This window comes from Salvelinus alpinus, chromosome 26 (assembly GCF_045679555.1).
Source record: "Salvelinus alpinus chromosome 26, SLU_Salpinus.1, whole genome shotgun sequence".
Classification (NCBI taxonomy): Eukaryota; Metazoa; Chordata; class Actinopteri; order Salmoniformes; family Salmonidae; genus Salvelinus; species Salvelinus alpinus.
Window position 1 is genome coordinate 28,691,598 of NC_092111.1, and position 19,440 is coordinate 28,711,037.

The window sequence follows — 19,440 nt, forward strand, 5'->3', positions numbered from 1 at the left end:
TCAAATCAAATCAAATGTTATTGGTAACATACTGTTAAGAGAATTATGTTCTCAATGTTCATAAACTGAACATCAATTAACTACTCAGTCTGCAACGCAGACTTTGTAAGATACTGGTTGAAATGAAAACAGACAGAGGCCCAGCCTACAATAGTCAAATGTTTATTCACGAGAGCGCTCTGAAGTCCACAATACAAACCCATCCATTTTATACTGGCTCCTTACGCACATACCTTCACACACAAACAGTAGGTATCCTATGCACACACTGTATCACTAACCAAATCTCTCAGAGGCCTAGCTGACCTGAGACCTTGAGAAGTCCTCCCTGTCCTCCTAAGTTTTCTCAGTTCCTGCCAGGTGGGTTCAAACACAGTCTAACTCTTCTCGGTATCTTTCTTCGGCCTTTCACCCCCCATACAAGTTCAAATCCTGAGCTACGCCTTGCTCAGACAGTCTGGGTTTTTCCACTATACAGATACATTGTTTTAATCTAATTCTGACTAAAACTACACACATCATCAGAATATATTTTTATGATTCTAATCAATTTCATACAATTATATGGTTTCAGGGTGGAATATTCTAATCATTAATTTAAACATATAAATTCCATTATCAATCCACCCTTAATGACTAAATAATACACATTGATACATCAAACACTACGTGGAAACATAAATGGTATACAAGAATAATCCAAACCAATACATGTATGTACATTCGATATTCATCAATGACTGTTATAGGCCAATATCCAATCATAACGCGATTTTTATTACAATCTTCATAAAAAACAGTCTCATCCAACATTGGCTCCTCGTAGTTAAAAGAAACTGAGCCCTCTCCTAGGCCTGGAGGCCTGTATTCGTCATCCCATCGGCCGGAGCTCGGAATCGGTCCGTATCTCACCATCTGTTGCGTCATTGACCTCTCTAGAGTCCTGGTGATCAAACCTCTCATACACGGAATCAAACAACATCCACACAGAATCAACACACTCATACAGGTAAAAGTTGCCCACAACACAGTGATTATGCAATTTTTCCATTTCCCAAACATACTGTCAAACCAATTTGTTAGAGAATTATCCACCCCAGAGTTCTCTGCTAATTCGTGAGCTAATGTGGTAAAACCTGCCAGGGCCTTGGTCACTGATCCGTATGGAGCTGTGTTATTAAAAAATAAATGTACAGCAATGAACCCCAATCATTCTACATTCCCCGCCCTTTTCTGCCAATAACCTATCGAGAGTCAGTCTATTTTACCAGGTCATGAGGGAGGTGGCGGATAATTGGTCAGAGAACCCCTTTACTGCATCCCCAGTATCATTCACGAATCTCTGTTGATTATAATAGAGGTCATTAATCCAATCCACATTTTTATTTATTGTCAACCACCAAAAGAACGTAGTGGTAAAGTCTTCACCTATTTGATTCATAGCTTTGTATTAATCTGTAACTTCCCTGGGGATGCCAATAGCATCCATCTAGACAAAGCTACTCCCATCCTGGTCAAAACTCCTCCTGTGCCTACTTTAGCCTCCTACAACTGGCCTCTGATGACTAACTCGAACTGGTTGTTCCTAACCACCCTTTCTGGTAGTTTCTGTCGTATGCGTCCTTTGCTGGTACTAGCCCACCCTACATCAGCTATAGGTGCTGTTAGGTTAAGAATTTTCTCTTGTACTTCCAAACCTAAGTCAGTCACATTAACGATTACCTTTCAGCTATTAAAATCATGTAAGTTCTCGGTGCCCTTCTTGTATCTATAACACTGGTACTCATCAGGAGTTAAAGTGTACCGAGGTGGGTTGGCCGAGTACTTCAATCTGGCCAACCCAATCCCTGTACAGTTATTATATTTTGCTTTCCTAGGGAATTGTTTAATGTTTACCTTAAATCCTACATCTTGATCTTTGACTCCTTATTCTGTAGTTTATCTTTTACTTTTTATCCATGACAATGGCGTCATATAATTAGTACCGGCAGGTGGTGGATCTGGATGTATCAGAAAGGTTACCAAGACTATGATGCAGCTCAGAGTCCCTACTCTTCCCCAAAACCGCCAACCCTCTCTTGCCCTTAGTCGATCTGCTAGGTACCACCCCATACTCACACCTCTAGGGGCACACACAGTGATGAACGGTCGGGATAGGGAATCTTCGTTAAACAAACACTAACAACCGTATCTTTCCAGGCAAAACATATCAATAGTTGTATTACCATCCCAAACCCAAATTTTAGTCTGTCGGTACATAGGCTGAGGTACGAACCCAAGTCTCACGTGTGGTAGGCAAGAATTCTACCCCTGAACCACCAAAGATATTGAAATGGCGGAGACTCCACGCAAATAACCCTTTTTATATTTGTCTGTAGTCGTAAAATCAGGCACGTACTACCGAGACAATTCCCAGAAAATAGCCCTAATTTACAGGTCCAAGCATTTCTCCGGTGATGATTCTCCTTACTCTCTCTTTCTGTCCTATTCCTCTCTTGACTTTTGTCTCACCCTTTCTCTACACTTGCCTTCTTACCTTCTTTTCTGGGCTTCAGACAGCCAGGTATCTAACCCTCGACCTGCTGTTTCCCTTGACTATCTACACACGTCTTATGTATCTACTTTATCATTAATTCAAATTTTTCTACATCTAGACGTCTCTCAAATTTGTACTTCTTTCTCCATTTTGGGCAGTAGATTTACATCTCATCCCCGGTTAATTCCGGGACCTCCTTTGAGGATTTACTACCCATGTTATTTAATTAACTTTCCTTGTTATTCTGCTTCTTCTCACGATCTATGTGTATGTGCTTTTAAAATTCTGATTAAATTACTCCTATGTGTCTCACTATTGATGTGTATGTCACTACTCCCTATGTGTGTGCTCACCTTCTATGCTCACAATCTATGTGTATTTTTTTTACCTATGTGTATCTATATTAAGTCTCTATGATCTATGTGTGTGCTTCCTACCATTATCCAATTACTATAGTTATGTTCTATGGTATATTCTCACACTATGTGTATGTGCTAACCTATGTGTGTTTCTCCTGTCTGGAAACTTTATCTATAGAGGTGTCTTTCGATTGGACATTAGGTCTCACCCGTATACAACCTATAACCCATAAATCCCTAGTCAGCAGCCTATTTTTCTGTTGTTCCTTGGGACTTATTGACGTTAATACCTCATATCTCACACCGCTATATTAGGCTTCCCTCTCTTCCTTTTTGGACTTTATTTCAGTGTTGACTTTTGAATCGTTTAACCTCTCTAGGATATGTGGGACGGTAGCGTCCCACCTCGTCAACAGCCAGTGAAACTGCAGGGCACCAAATTCAAAACAACGGAAATCCCATAATTTAAATTCCTCAAACATACAAGTATTTTACACTATTTTAAAGCTACACTTGTTGTAAATCCAGCCAAAGTGTCCGATTTCAAAAAGGTTTTACGACGAAAGCACACCAAACGATTATGTTAGGTATGAGCCAAGTCACAGAAAAATAAATTTTTCCAGCTAAAGAGAGCAGTAACAAAAAGCAGAAATAGAGATAAAATGAATTACTAACCTTTGATAATCTTCATCAGATGACACTCATAGGACTTCATGTTACACAATACATGTATTTTTTGTTCGGTAAAGTTCATATTTATATCCAAAAATCTGAGTTTAGGCAAGACGCTACTGTATCACTTGGCAAAAAGCCTGAGAAAATGCAGAGCGCCAAATAAAAATTAATTACTATGAAAATTACTATAAAATCAAACTTTCATTAAATCACACATGAAAGATACCAAATTAAAGCTACACTGGTTGTGAATCCAGCCAACATTTCAGAATTCAAATAGGCTTTTTAGCGAAAGCATACGATGCTATTTTCTGAGCATAACACCATAGTAAACAAAAGAGAGAAAACATTTCAACCCTGCAGGCACGACACAAAACGCAGAAATAAAAATATAATTCACACACACACACACACACATAATTCATGCCTTACCTTTGACATCACATCACAAATGGTTCTTTTGTTCGATTAATTCCGTCGATATATATCCAAAATGTCCATGTATTTGGCGTGTTTGATCCAGAAAAACACCGGTTCCAACTTGCTCAAACGTGACGACAAAATATCTCAAAGGTTACCTGTAAACTTTGCCAAAAAATGTCAAACTACTTTTGTAATACAACTTTAGGTATTTTTTAATGTTAATAATCAATAAAATTTAAGACGGGATGATATGTGTTCAATACAGGATTAAAACGAAATGTTGCATGCCTTCTGTTTGATTGAAGCGCATGTCCAGGACACCTGGAGTGCCTCGACTTCAAGATGGCCGTATTTCTTCATTACACAAAGGAATAACCTCAACCTATTTCTCATGACTGTTGACATCTAGTGGAAGCCGTAGAAACTGCAAGCAATTCGCTTAGAAATCTGGTTTCCCAATGAAACTCGTTGAAAAGACAGTGACCTCAAAAAAAAGAAATCTGAATGGTTTGTCCTCGGAGTTTCGCCTGCTAAATAAGTTCTGTTATACTCACAGACATGACTCAAACAGTTTTAGAAACTTCAGAGTGTTTTCTATATGCATATCTTATCTCCTGGGAATGAGTAACTGGCAGTTGAATTTGGGTATGCTTTTCATCCAAACGTGAAAATGCTGCCCCCTACCCTAGAGAAGTTAACCTTTCACGAGCCTCTACCCCGGGTCCGGGATCACCCCCCACCCCCCCCACACACTGATTAGCATAGCTAGCATAGCTTCACAAGTAGATAGTAGCATCTAAATATCATTAAATCACAAGTCCAAGACACCAGATGAAAGATACAGATCTTGTGAATAAAGCCACCATTTCAGATTTTTAAAATGTTTTACAGGGAAGACAAAATATGTAAATCTATTAGCTAAACACGTTAGCAAAATACACCACTATTCTAACTCCATCAGTTTCTTACTCCTTCAGGTGCTATCACCAATTCGGCTCAACTAAGATATTGATAGCCAATAACCTATAAAAAAAACCATCAGATGACAGTCTGATAACATATTCATGGTATAGGATAGTTTTTGTTAGAAAAAAGTGCATATTTCAGGTAGAAATCACAGTTTACAATTGCACCGACCATCACAAATCGACTAGAATTACTAGATAGAGCAACGTGTATGACCAATTTACTCATCATAAAACATTTCATAAAAATAGACAAAGCATAGCAATGGAAAGACCCAGTTCTTGTGATTTCAGACCATATTTCAGATTTTCTAAGCGTTTTTCAGCGAAAACACAATAAATCGATAAGTTAGCATACCACATGTGCAAACGTTACCAGAGCATCGATTCCAGCCAAAGAGCGCTATAACGTAATCACCGCCAAAATATATTAATTTTTTCACTAACCTTCTCAGAATTCTTCCGATGACACTCCTGTAACATCATTTTACAACATACATATACAGTTTGTTCGAAAAGGTGCATATTTAGCCATACAAAACCGTGGTTATACAATGGAAATAGTCACAACTCAAGCCTCAAAATGAGGAACGTCAGCTTTCAGAGTGATCTAGTTTAATCGAAAGCTAATCATATACTTGACTAAAAAATACAGGGTTGACAGGAATCGAAAGACAAATTAGTTCTTAATGCAACCGCTGATTTACATTTTTAAAATTATCCTTACTTTTCAATACAGGGTTCGCCAAGTGAAGCTATACCAAACAAAATGGCGAAATATGCGTTTAAAATATTTCGACAGAACAACGATTTATCATATTAAATATTGCTTACTTTGAGCTGTTCTTCCATCATATTCTTGGGCAATGTATCCTTTCTATGTTATAAACGTCTTTTGGTCGATAGATGTCCTCTGTCCTTCGAAATATCCACTAACGATCGAACGGGACCCCAAAACGTGTCCAAAGTTTCAGAGTGCACAACAAAGAAATTCCTCAAAATCGCACTAAACGGATATAAATTGCTATAAAACGGTTCAAATTAACTACATTATGATGTTTTTAACAACTATAACGACTGAAAACATGACCGGAGAAATATTGCTGGTTAGACAAGGATTTGGAATGAGGCAAGTCCGATGTCCTTCACGCTTCAGGCGCGCGACGAGAAAGGGCGGTCCCTATACATTTTGTGGTTTTATAATGGCTGGGATTGTGCAATAGACTCCATTCAAAACGTGATGACGTACAGACACCCAGAGGAAGACGTAGGCAGTGTCGGTTTCTTCATAGCATTCACTGTCGCCTTAAAAACAGACTCCAGATCAGGGGTAAAAATTTCTGAAATCTGACCCCTGTCATGAAAAGTGCTGTAGATATTGTTCTGTACCACTCAGAGACAAAATTCCAACTTCTATAGAAACTAGAAGGTGTTTTCTATCCAATAATAACAATAATATGCATATTGTACGATCAAGAATTTAGCACGAGGCAGTTTAATTTGGAGACCCAAATATGCTAATGCGGAACAGCACCCCCTATAGTTGCAAGAAGTTAAGTTATCTTGTTCGCATAGAATTACCTTCCTATCACACCAAGCCTAGTTTATATCCTCACTTAGGACTTTATCTAGGTATGACTGTTGAATCGGATCTATGGCTAATTTACCGCATGTTAATTAACCATAAGTTATCCTATTTGTACAAAATGACCGTCCTATCTCACAGCACCTATTTGATATCCTTATCTTAATTACCCCTTCCGGCCTTTACTTTGGTCTATTAAGCTATTTTTATTTATGGTAGTGCACCTTACCTCAGGTCATTTCGGAGCTGCCTTCCTATCGATTTTGGTTAAAACACAAAGTAGAAACCTAGTGAATCTGTTTAGAATAATTAAGCTCCTATTATTGATAAATATTAAGTATTTTAGAACTTCAAATCAAAGATATCTTAAATCATTCCCCCCAAATCTGTGCATAAAGATTTACTAACCTTGTCTCGTAGACTGGGAAAAGTAATGCTGGTTGGATTCCGTCATTGTCTCTGTCGACCTTATATGGATTGGAATCAGGATCTCTAGTGGCACAGCTAGCACTGCGGTCCAGTGCCTTAGACCACTGAGCCACTCAGGAGGCCTCAAGGGGATTTATTGTTTACATTGTTTGTTTACATTGCCAAAGCAAGTGAAATGGATAAACAATAAAAAGTGAACAGTAAATATTACACTCACAAGTTCCAAAATAATATAAACATTTAAAATGTAAAATGCCATATTATGTATATATACAGTGTTGTAACGATGTGCAAATAGTTAAAGTACAAAAGGGAAAATAAATAAGCATAAATATAAGTTGTATTTACAATGTTTTTTTTCTTCACTGGTTGCTGCAAGTATTGCTGCTGTGGTGGCACACTGTGGTATTTCACCCAATGGATATGAGGGTTTATCAACATTTGATTTGTTTTCTAATTCTTTTGTGGGTCTGTGTAATCTGAGGGAAATATGTGCCTCTAATTTGGTCATACATTTGGCAGGACGTTAGAAAGAGCAGCTCAGTTTCCACCTCATTTTGTGGGCAGTGTGCACATAGCCTGTCTTCTCTTGAGAGCCAGGTCTGCCTTCGGCGGCCTTTCTCAATAACAAGGCTATGCTCACTGAGTTTGTACATAGTCAAGGCTTTCCTTAATTTTGAGTCAGTTACAGTGGTCAGGTATTGTGTACTCTCTGTTTAGTGCCAAGTAGCATTGTAGTTTGTTCAGTGTTTTTGTTAATACTTTCCAATGTGTCAAGTAATTATCTATTTATTTTCTCATGATTTGGTTGGGTCTAATTGTGTTGCTGTCCTGGGGCTCTGTGGGGTCTGTTTGTGTTTGTGAACAGAGCCCCAGGACCAGCTTGCTTAGGGGACTCTTCTCCAGGATCATGTCTTGTAGGTGATGGCTTTATTATGGAAGGTTTGGGAATCACTTCCTTTTAGGTGGTTGAAGAATTTAACGTATTTTTTCTGGATTTTGATAATTAGTGGGTATTGGCCTAATTCTGCTCTGCATGCATTATTTGATGTTTTACGTTGTACACAGAGGATATTTTTGCAGAATTCTGCATGCAGAGTCTCAATTTCGTGTTTGTCCCATTTTGTGAAATCTTGGTTGGTGAGCGGACCCCAGACCTCACAACTACGTATATGGGTTTTATAATTGATTCAAATATATTTTGCCGGATCCTAATTGGTACATTTTATGTTCCTTTTGATGGCATAGAAGGCCCTTCTTGCCTTGTCTCTCAGATCATTCATAGGTTTGTGGAAGTTACATGTGGTGCTGATGTTTAGGCCGAGGTATGTATAGTTTTTTGTGTGCTCTAGGGCAACGGTGTTTAGATAAAATTTGTATTTGTGGTCCTGGCAACTGGACCTTTTTTGGAACACCATTATTTTTGTCTATCTGAGATTTACTGTCAAAGCCTGGGTCTGACAGAATCTGTGCAGAAGATCTAGGTGCTGCTGTAGGCCCTCCTTGGTTGGTGACAGAAGCACCAGATCATCAGCAAACAGTAGACATTTGACTTTAGATTCTTCTAGGGTGAGGCTTGGTGATGCAGACTGTTCTAGTGCCCTCGCCAATTTGTTGATATACAGTATATGTTAAATACGGGGGGGCTTAAATTGCATCCCTGTCTCACCCCACGGCCCTGTGGAAAGAAATGTGTGTGTTTTTTGCCAATTTTAACCACACACTTATTGTTTGTGTACATGGACTTTATAATGTCGTATGTTTTTCCCCCAACACCACTTTCCATCAATTTGTAGAGCAGATCCTCATGCCAAATTTAGTCAACTTATTTTTTGAAGAGTCAAACCATAAGAAGTTGTTTTGGTTTGTTTGTTTGTCTATTAGGGTGTGCAGGGTGAATACGTGGTCTGTCGCACGGTAATTTGGTAAAAAGGAAATTTGACATTTGCTCAGTACATTGTTTTCACTGAGGAAATGTCAAGTCTGCTGTTAATGATAATACATAGGATTTTCCTAAGGTTGCTGTTGACGCAGTTATTGAGGTCAAATTTGTCTCCACTTTTGTGGCTTGAGGTTAACAGTCCTTGGTTCTGAATCTTGGGGAATATGCCAGAGTTAAGGATGATGTTAAAGAGTTTAAGTATAACCAATTGGAATTTGTGGTTGGTATATTTTATCATCTCTCTCTCTCTCTCTCTCTCTCTCTCTCTCTCTCTCTCTCTCTCTCTCTCTCTCTCTCTCTCTCTCTCTCTCTCTCTCTCTCTCTCTCTCTCTTCCCTCCACCACAGTGGATTAAATCCACACACTAGTTTACCGTCATATGCGTCGACACCAGTGTAGGCTAGAGGTCGACCGATTAATTAATGTGATGGACGATTTTTTTTTTTTTATACCTTTATTTAACTAGGCAAGTCAGTTAAGAACACATTCTTATTTTCAATGACGGCCTAGGATCGGTGGTTTAACTGCCTTGTTCAGGGGCAGAACGACAGATTTTCCCCTTGTCAGCTCGGGGTTCCAATCTTGCAACCTTACAGTTAACTAGTCCAACGCTATAACCACCTGCCTCTCGTTGCACTCCACAAGGAGACTGCCTGTTACGCGAATGCAGTAGAAGCCAAGGTAAGTTGCTAGCTAGCATTAAACTTATCTTATAAAAAACAATCAATCAATCATAATCACTAGTTATAACTACACATGGTTGATGATATTACTCGTTTATCTGGCGTGTCCTGCGTTGCATATAATCGATGCAACGCTGGGAGATGATTTAACAAAAGCGCATTTGCGAAAAAAGCACAATCGTTGGATGACTGTACCTAACCATAAACACCAATGCCTTTCTTAAACCTGCATATTTAGCTAAAATAAATCCAGGTTAGCAGGCAATATTAACCAGGTGAAATTGTGTCACTTCACTTGCGTTCATTGCACGCAGAGTCAGAGTTTATGCAACAGTTTGGGCCTCCTGGCTCATTGCGAACTAATTTGCCAGAATTTTACGTAATTATGTCATAACATTGAAGGTTGTGCAATGTAACAAGAATATTTAGACTTTACCTAACGGGATGCCACCCGTTAGGTAAAATACCGAACGGTTCCGTATTTCAATGAAATAATAAACGTTTTGTTTTCGAAATGATAGTTTCCGGATTCGACCATATTAATGACCAAAGGCTCGTATTTCTGTGTGTTATGTTATAATTAAGTCTATGATTTGATAGAGCAGTCTGACTGAGCGATGGTAGGCAGCAGCAGGCTCATAAGCATTCATTCAAACAGCACTTTCGTGTGTTTTGCCAGCAGCTCTTCGCAAGCACAGCGCTGTTTATGACTTCAAGCCTATCAGCCTAATGGCTGGTGTAACCGATGTGAAATGGCTAGCTAGTTAGCGGGGTGCGCGCTAATAGCGTTTCAAACGTCACTCGCTCTGAGACTTGGAGTAGTTATTCCCCTTGCTCTGCAAGGAGCGATGGGTAACGCTGCTTCAAGTGTGGCTGTTGTCGATGTGTTCCTGGTTCGAGCCCAGGTAGGGGCGAGGAGAGGGACGGAAGCTATACTGTTACACTGGCAGTACTATAGTGCCTATAAGAACATCCAATGGTCAAAGGTATATGAAATACAAATGGTATAGAGAGAAATAGTCCTATAAATACTATATTAACTACAACCTAAAACCTCTTACCTTGGAATATTGAAGTCTCTTGTTAAAAGGAACCACCAACTTTCATATGTTCTCATGTTCTGAGCAAGGAACTCAAACGTTAGCTTTTTTACATGGCATATATTGCACTTTTACTTCTCCAACACTTTGTTTTTGCATTATTTAAACCAAATTGAACATGTTTCATTATTTATTTGAGGCTAAATTGATTTTTATTGATGTATTATATTAAGTTAAAATAAGTGTTCATTCAGTATTGTTGTAATTGTCATTATTACAAATACATTTTTAGAAATCGGCCGATTAATCGGTATCGGCTTTTTTGGTCCTCCAATAATCGGTATCGGTATCGCCGTTGAAAAATCATAATCGGTCGACCTCTAGTGGAGGCTGCTGAGGGGAGGACGGCTCATAATAATTGCTGGAACGGAGTCAATGGAATGGCATCAAACACATGGTTTCCATTCCACATATTCCGCTCCAGCCTTTACCATGAGCCCGTCCTCCCCAAAGGTGCCACCAACCTCCTGTATTTGAAACACTGACAGATTTTGTGTGTTCTCCACAGTATGACCTGAGGCTGACCTGTACATGGGGGGGAAGTGTTTTATATACAGTAGTAAAGGACAGTGTCTGTCTTAATCACCATATCTATTTATTTTACTCTGACGTTACTGTGTGTCCTTTGTCTGAATGGCATTTCACACAACATGTATTTTGTCCTGTCCATCTCGCCTTCTTACTCTCTCCTCTGTCTCATTCTCTCTCTCCAGAAGTACAATGCCCTTCCCAACAGGTAGATGACTGGAAGTTCCCTCAGACGGCCAGACACAACATCACAGGTAAATGATACACGCACGCACAAACACATGCACACACACACCCAAAACAGTTAGTACCACTCACCTTGTTTATCCTGTCTGATCTACTGTGGCTCCTCTCTGTGATTGATTACTCTGCCTGGCCTGAGGATTAATGTGGTGATGGATTTGATGCAGGTTTCAATCTGGTGCGGCGCTTCTCCCTGCTCAAGACAGCAGCGGTCAGGAAGATCCGTAACCCCCGAGGACCCGTTATCCTCCGACTGGGCAAGACAGCACTCATCCACCCCACAGAGTATGTCCTCCTCCCTCCCTCCTTCACTACTAACTCTCTTTCTTTGTCTGTCACCCTCTGTCTCTCCCTCTCTCCTTCTGTCTTTTTCCATTTCATCGCCTGACATAGTAGGTCCCCATCCCTCCATCACTGCTGCTAGCTCTCTCTTTATATCTCTCTATCTGACTCTCTCCCTCTCTCTCTCTCTCTCTCTCTCTCTCTATTTTCCCATCTCATCAGCCCAAAAGAGTAGATCCTCTATCACTACTACATCTCTCTCTCCATCTCATCAGCCCCACAGAGTAGATCATCTATCACTACCACATCTCTCTCTCTCTCCCCATCTCATCAGCCCCACAGAGTAGATCCTCTATCACTACTACATCTCTCTCTCTCTCTATTTTCCCATCTCATCAGCCCCACAGAGTAGATCCTCTATCACTACTACATCTCTCTCTCTCTCCCCATCTCATCAGCCCCACAGAGTAGATCCTCTATCACTACTACATCTCTCTCTCTCTCTATTTTCCCATCTCATCAGCCCCACAGAGTAGATCCTCTATCACTACTACATCTCTCTCTCTCTCCCCATCTCATCGGCCCCACAGAGTAGATCCTCTATCACTACTACATCTCTCTCTCTCTCCCCATCTCATCAGCCTCACAGAGTAGATCCTCTATCACTACTACATCTCTCTCTATTTTCCCATCTCATCAGCCCAAAAGAGTAGATCCTCTATCACTACTACATCTCTCTCTCTCTCTCCATCTCATCAGCCCCACAGAGTAGATCTTTATCACTACTACATCTCTCTCTCTCTCTCTCCATCTCATCAGCCCCACAGAGTAGATCCTCTATCACTACATCTCTCTCTCTCCCCATCTCATCAGCCCCACAGAGTAGATTCTCTATCACTACTACATCTCTCTCTCTCTCCCCATCTCATCAGCCCCACAGAGTAGATCCTCTATCACTACTACATCTCTCTCTATTTTCCCATCTCATCAGCCCAAAAGAGTAGATCCTCTATCACTACTACATCTCTCTCTCTCTCTCCATCTCATCAGCCCCACAGAGTAGATCCTCTATCACTACTACATCTCTCTCTCTCTCTCTCTCCATCTCATCAGCCCCACAGAGTAGATCCTCTATCACTACATCTCTCTCTCTCCCCATCTCATCAGCCCCACAGAGTAGATCCTCTATCACTACTACATCTCTCTCTCTCTCCCCATCTCATCAGCCCCACAGAGTAGATCCTCTATCACTACTACATCTCTCTCTATTTTCCCATCTCATCAGCCCAAAAGAGTAGATCCTCTATCACTACTACATCTCTCTCTCTCTCCCCATCTCATCAGCCCCACAGAGTAGATCCTCTATCACTACTACATCTCTCTCTATTTTCCCATCTCATCAGCCCAAAAGAGTAGATCTCTATCACTACTACATTTCTCTCTCTCTCCATCTCATCAGCCCCACAGAGTAGATCCTCTATCACTACATCTCTCTCTCTCCCCATCTCATCAGCCCCACAGAGTAGATCCTCTATCACTACTACATCTCTCTCTCTCTCCCCATCTCATCAGCCCCACAGAGTAGATCCTCTATCACTACTACATCTCTCTCTCTCTCCCCATCTCATCAGCCCCACAGAGTAGATCCTCTATCACTACTACATCTCTCTCTCTCTCCCCATCTCATCGGCCCCACAGAGTAGATCCTCTATCACTACTACATCTCTCTCTCTCTCCCCATCTCATCAGCCCCACAGAGTAGATCCTCTATCACTACTACATCTCTCTCTCCCCATCTCATCAGCCCAAAAGAGTAGATCCTCTATCACTACTACATCTCTCTCTCTCTCCCCATCTCATCAGCCCCACAGAGTAGATCCTCTATCACTACTACATCTCTCTCTCTCTATTTTCCCATCTCATCAGCCCCACAGAGTAGATCCTCTATCACTACTACATCTCTCTCTCTCTCTCCATCTCATCAGCCCCACAGAGTAGATCCTCTATCACTACTACATCTCTCTCTCTCTCTCTCCATCTCATCAGCCCCACAGAGTAGATCCTCTATCACTACTACATCTCTCTCTCTCTCTCCATCTCATCAGCCCCACAGAGTAGATCCTCTATCACTACTACATAGTGAATTCTGCATGCAGTCTCAATTTCGTGTTTGTCCCATTTTGTGAAATCTTGGTTGGTGAGCGGACCCCAGACCTCACAACTATAAAGGGAAATGGGTTTTATAATTGATTCAAATATATTTTTCCGGATCCTAATTGGTACATTTTATGTTCCTTTTGATGGCATAGAAGGCCCGTCTTGCCTTGTCTCTCAGATCGTTCAAAGCTTTTGGAAGTTACCTGTGGCGCGAATGTTTAGGCCGAGGTATGTATTGTTTTTTGTGTGCTCTAGGGCAACAGTGTCTAGATGGAATTTGTATTTGAGGTCCTGGCAACTGGACCTTTTTTGGAACATCATTATTTTTGTCTTACTGAGATTTACTGTCAGGGCCCAGGTATTGCAGAATCTGTGCAGAATATCTAGGTGCTGCTGTAGGCCCTCCTTGGTTGGAGACAGAAGCACCAGATCATCGGCAAACAGTAGACATTTGACTTCAGATTCTACTAGGGTGAGGCTGGGATTTGCAGACTATTCTAGTGCCCTCGCCAATTCGTTGATATAAATGTTGAAGAGGGTGGGGCTTAAGCTGCATCCATGTCTCACCCCACGGCCCTGTGGAAAGAAATGTGTGTGTTTTTTGCCAATTTTAACCGCACACATTTTGTTTGTGTACATGGATTTGATAATTTCGTATGTTTTTTTCCCCAACACCACTTTCCATCAATTTGTAGAGCAGACCTTCATGCCAATTTGAGTCAAAAGCTTTTTTGAAGTCAACAAAGCATGAGAAGACATTGCCTTTGTTTTGGTTTATTTGTTTGTCAATTAGTGTGCAGGGTGAATACGTGGTCTGTCGTACGGTACTTTGGCTAAAAAGCCAATTAGAAATTTGCTCAGTACATTGTTTTCACTGAGGAAATGTACGAGTCTGATTTCCCAAGGTTGCTGTTGACGCATATCCCACGGTAGTTATTGGGGTCAAATTTGTCTACACTGTTGTGGATTTTTGTGATCCGTCTGGGTAAGATGCCAGCGATAAGGATGATGTTATGTATATTTGATCATTTCATTTAGGATACCATCAACACCACAGGCCTTTTTGGGTTGGAGGGTTTGTATTTTGTCCTGGTAGTTCATTCAATGTAACTGGGGATCCAGTGGGTTCTGGTAGTCTTTAATATTTTATTCTAAGATTTGCATTTGATCATGTATATGTTTTTGCTGTTTGTTCTTTGATATAGGGCCAAAAAGATTGGAGAAGTGGTTTATCCATACATCTCCGTTTTGGATAGATAACTCTTCGTGTTGTTGTTTGGTTAGTGTTTTCCAATTTTCACAGAAGCGGTTAGAGTCTATGGATTCTTCAATTACATTGAGATGATTTCTGACAGGCTGTTATTTCTTTTTCCATAGTGTATTTCTGTATTGTTTTAGTGATTCACAATAGTGAAGGCTCAGGTTTTCTGGGTGTCTATGTTTTTGGTTGGATAGGTTTCTCAATTTCTTTCTTAGGTTTTTGCGTTCTTCATCAAACCATTTGTCATTGTTGTTAATTTTCTTAGGTTGTCTGCTTGAAATGTTTAGATTTGATAGGGAAGCTGAGAGGGAAGCTGAAAGGTCAAATTTACTGTTTAGATTTTCTACTGCCAAGTTTACACCATCACTATTATAGTGAAAGTTTGGTCCAGTAAGTTGTCTAAAAGGTATTGAATTTGTTGTTGTTTTTTGGTAGGTTTCCACACTACTTTCCTTCCATCTATAGCATTTCTTAATATTATTCAGTTCCTTTGGCTTTGATGCCTCATGATTGAGCATTACTCTGTTCAAGTAGACTGGGATTTTGCTGTCATTGGGGTGTCAGTGGGCTGACTGAACGTTCTGAGAGACTCTGGATTGAGGTCAGTGATAAAGTAGTCTACATTACTACTGCCAAGTGATAAGCTATAGGTGTGCATACCATAGGAGTCCCCTCGAAGCCTACCATTGACTATGTACATGCCCATCGTGCGACAGACCTGTAGGAGTTGTGACCTGTTTTTGTTGGTTATGTTGTCATAGTTGTGCCTAGGAGAGCATATGGGGCAGGGAATGCTATCTCCTCCAGTTGTCCAGTTCTGACATTTAGGTCGCCACACACTAGTACATGTCCCTGGGCTTGGAAATGATTGATTTCTCCTTCCAGGATGGAGAAGCTGTCTTCTTTAAAGTAGCGCAATCTAGTGGGGGTGCCTTCAGAACACATTCAGACCCCTTGACTTTTTCCACATTTTGGTATGTTATAGCCTTATTCCAAAATGTATTAAATAAATAAAAATATCAGCAATCTACACACAATACCCCATAATGACAAAGCCTAAACAGGTATTTAGACATTTTTGCTAATTTATAAAAAATAAAAAACAAAAATACTTGCTATGAGACACGAAATTGAGCTCAGCTGCATCCTGTTTCCATTGAACATCCTTTCTACAACTTTATTGGAGTCTACCTGTGGTAAATTAAATTGATTGGACATGATTTGGAAAGGCACACACCTGTCTATATAAGGTCCCACAGTTGACAGTGCATGTCAAATCAAAAACCAAGCCATGAGGTAAAAGGAATTGTCCGTTGAGCGCCGAGACAGGATTGTGTCGAGGCACAGATCTGGGGAAGGGTACCAAAAAATGTCTGCAGCATTGATGGTCCCCAAGAACACAGTGTCCTCCATCATTCTTAAAAGGAAGAGGTTTTGAACCACCAAGACTAGAGCCTGCCGCCCAGCCAAACTGAGCAATTGGGGGAGAAGGGCCTTGGTCAGGGAGGTGACCAAAAACCAGATGGTCACTGACAGAGCTCTAGAATTCCTCTGTGAAGATAGGAGAACCTTCCAGAAGGACAACCATCTTTGCAGCACTACACCAATCAGGGCTTTATGGTAGAGTGGCCAGATGGAAGCCACTCCTCAGTAAAAGCTACATAACAGCCCGCTTGGAGTTTTCCAAAAGGCAACTAAAGACTCTCAGATTTTGAGAAACAGATTCTCTGGTCTGATGAAACCAAGACTGGCCTGAATGCAAAGCGTCACGTCTGGAGGAAACCTGGCACCATCCCTACAGTGAAGCATGGTGGTGGCAGCATCATGCTGTGGGGGTGTTTTTCAGCTGCAGGAACTGGGAGACTAGTCAGTATTGAGGCAAAAATGACCTGAGTAAAGTACAGAGAAATCCTTGATGATGAAAACCTGCTCCAGAGCTCTCTGGGCCTCAGACTGGGCCGAAGGTTCACCTTGCAAGAGGACACTGACCCTAAACACACAACCAAGACAATGCATGAGGAGCTTCGGGGCAAGTCTCTGAATGTCCTTGAGTGACCCAGCCACAGCCCAGACCTGAACCCAATCGAACATCTCTGGAGAGACCTGAAAATAGCTGTGCAGCAACACTCCCCAACCAACCAGGTCCAGACTTTTTGGTGATACATTATCACACTGCTTGATGTAAAACATTATTTAAATATTTCCCAGTGCCTTGCCTTTCAAGTGAATTGTAGATTTACCACCCATGACTGTATTTGTTAGTGAGAGACATCGTAGTTGCATTCATCCATTCTCAGTCCTGTGGCCTTCACCAAGTTACATCCTAAGCCAATATGTAATCATTCAAATTAAATAATTTAACACAATAGAACACATATTTCATAAGGTCTTATTTTGAGGGCCTCGTTTTAGACTAATACAGTGGCCTGAAACTCATGGTTTACAAGCAAAATCAGGCCCGTATTTCACTTTATGTTGGCTTCCAAAATGTTGATTAACCAACATTTAGAATTTTTAAGACTAAGATATGAGACAACCTAAATCATCTAAACTGGAACAACCATTTCAGTAGCGGGTGCAATAAGTCCAAGTAACAGATTTAGAAAAATGTTACAATTAAAATCAAGCTGCCAGTTGAGGACTTGTGAGTTGTCTGTTTCTTAAACTAGACCCTCTAATTTACTTGTCCTCTTGCTCAGCTGTGCACCGGGGCCTCCCACTCCTTTTCTATTCTGGTTAGCGACAGTTGGCGCTGTTCTGTTCTGTGAGTAGTACACAGCGTTGTACGAGATCTTCAGTTTCTTGGCAATTTCTCGCATTGAATAGCCTTCATTTCTCAGAACAAGAATAGACTGACGAGTTTCAGAACAAAGTTCTTTCCTTCTGGCCATTTTGAGCCTGTAATCGAACCCACAAATACTGATGCTCCAGACTCTCAACTAGTCTAAAGAAGGCCAGTTTTACTGCTTCTCTAATCAGAACAACAGTTTTCAGCTGTGCTAACATAATTGCAAAAGGGTTTTCTAATGATCAATTTGCCTTTTAAAATGATAAACTTGGATTAGCTAACACACTGTGCCATTGGAACACAGGAGTGATGGTTGCTGATAATGGGCCTCTGTACGCCTATGTAGATATTCCATAAAATAAATATAACAAAAAAAACGTTTCCAGCTACAATAGTCATTTACAACATTAACAATGTCTACACTGTATTTCTGATCAATTTGATTTATTTTAATGTACAAGAAATGTGCTTTTCTTTCAAAAACAAGGACATTTTTAGGTGACCCCAAACATTTGAACAGTAGTGCATATTTGAGTAGCATAACATTAATTAATCAATGTACATAAAAATACATATTAAAACAAACCATTTTTAAAAATCCACCTGCAAATTAATACCAATGAGTGTTAATTTAACTCTTACAGAGTTAATTTAACACTTGAACAACCCTATAAATGTGACATTGAAAAATCAACACTATGTAACACTGGTCTATTTGCTGTTTAGGAGTCATATTACTGTTGGTTGAGAGACAGACTCTTTCTTCAGACAAAAAAATTCTCTCTCTCTCTATCTCTCTCTATCCATCTTTCTCGCTTCTCTCTCTCTCGCTCTCTATCTCTCTCTTTCTGTCTCTCGCTCTCTCTCTATGTATCTCTCTCGCACTCTCATTCTTTCCCCCCTCTTCTCTCCCTCTTCCAGAGATGTAAATAAACAGATACATAAGAAAACATCTGCTTGCTTTTCTTCTCTTTCTCTTTGTTGTTTCTTCTCTCTCTCCCCCTCCCTGTCTGGAAGAAGTAAAGTGAAGGATAAGAGTATCAGCAGATGCCTCTCCTCTCTGATTTAAAACACTGTAGACGTGGCTCTGTTTCTCAACGGAGGGGGGGAGAAAGGGAACAAATAAATAAACGAGTGTATGAACGAGTGAAAGAGGGTTATCAGTTCATGTCAAGATGACAGGTGATTCCATGAGAAACAAACCCTGAGGTGACTATATGTTCTGCTGTAAAGATAGCTGTGTGTACGTGTGTGTCTGTCTCTGTGTAGCTCAGACTGGGACAGCTCCAACACCGTTCCTCCGACTACCAAAACGTCATGACATAATTCCTATTAAGAGTTTGAAAGGAGCATGATTGAAATATAATAGGTTGTTTTCAATAACACTTCACAATACGATGCAGAGCATTCCATTTGGCTGCTGGGGGACAAGGAGACCCCAGCTCTGTTAAAACCATTGACAACTATGTGCCGTTTTCAAGGGTT

General features: G+C 40.6%; 1 protein-coding gene across 7 annotated transcripts in view; it reads left to right on the forward strand.

Annotated features, from left to right (window-relative positions):
* Nucleotides 1-19,440, forward strand: part of LOC139555089 (collagen alpha-1(XVI) chain-like) — a 123,662-nt gene that overhangs the window by 21,596 nt on the left and 82,626 nt on the right. For all 7 annotated transcript variants that reach the window (XM_071368568.1, XM_071368569.1, XM_071368563.1 and 4 more), the window contains exons 3-4: nt 11,410-11,478; nt 11,635-11,752. In XM_071368568.1, the coding sequence (XP_071224669.1) occupies nt 11,410-11,478; nt 11,635-11,752 (187 nt within the window). The remainder of the gene's footprint in view (nt 1-11,409; nt 11,479-11,634; nt 11,753-19,440) is intronic.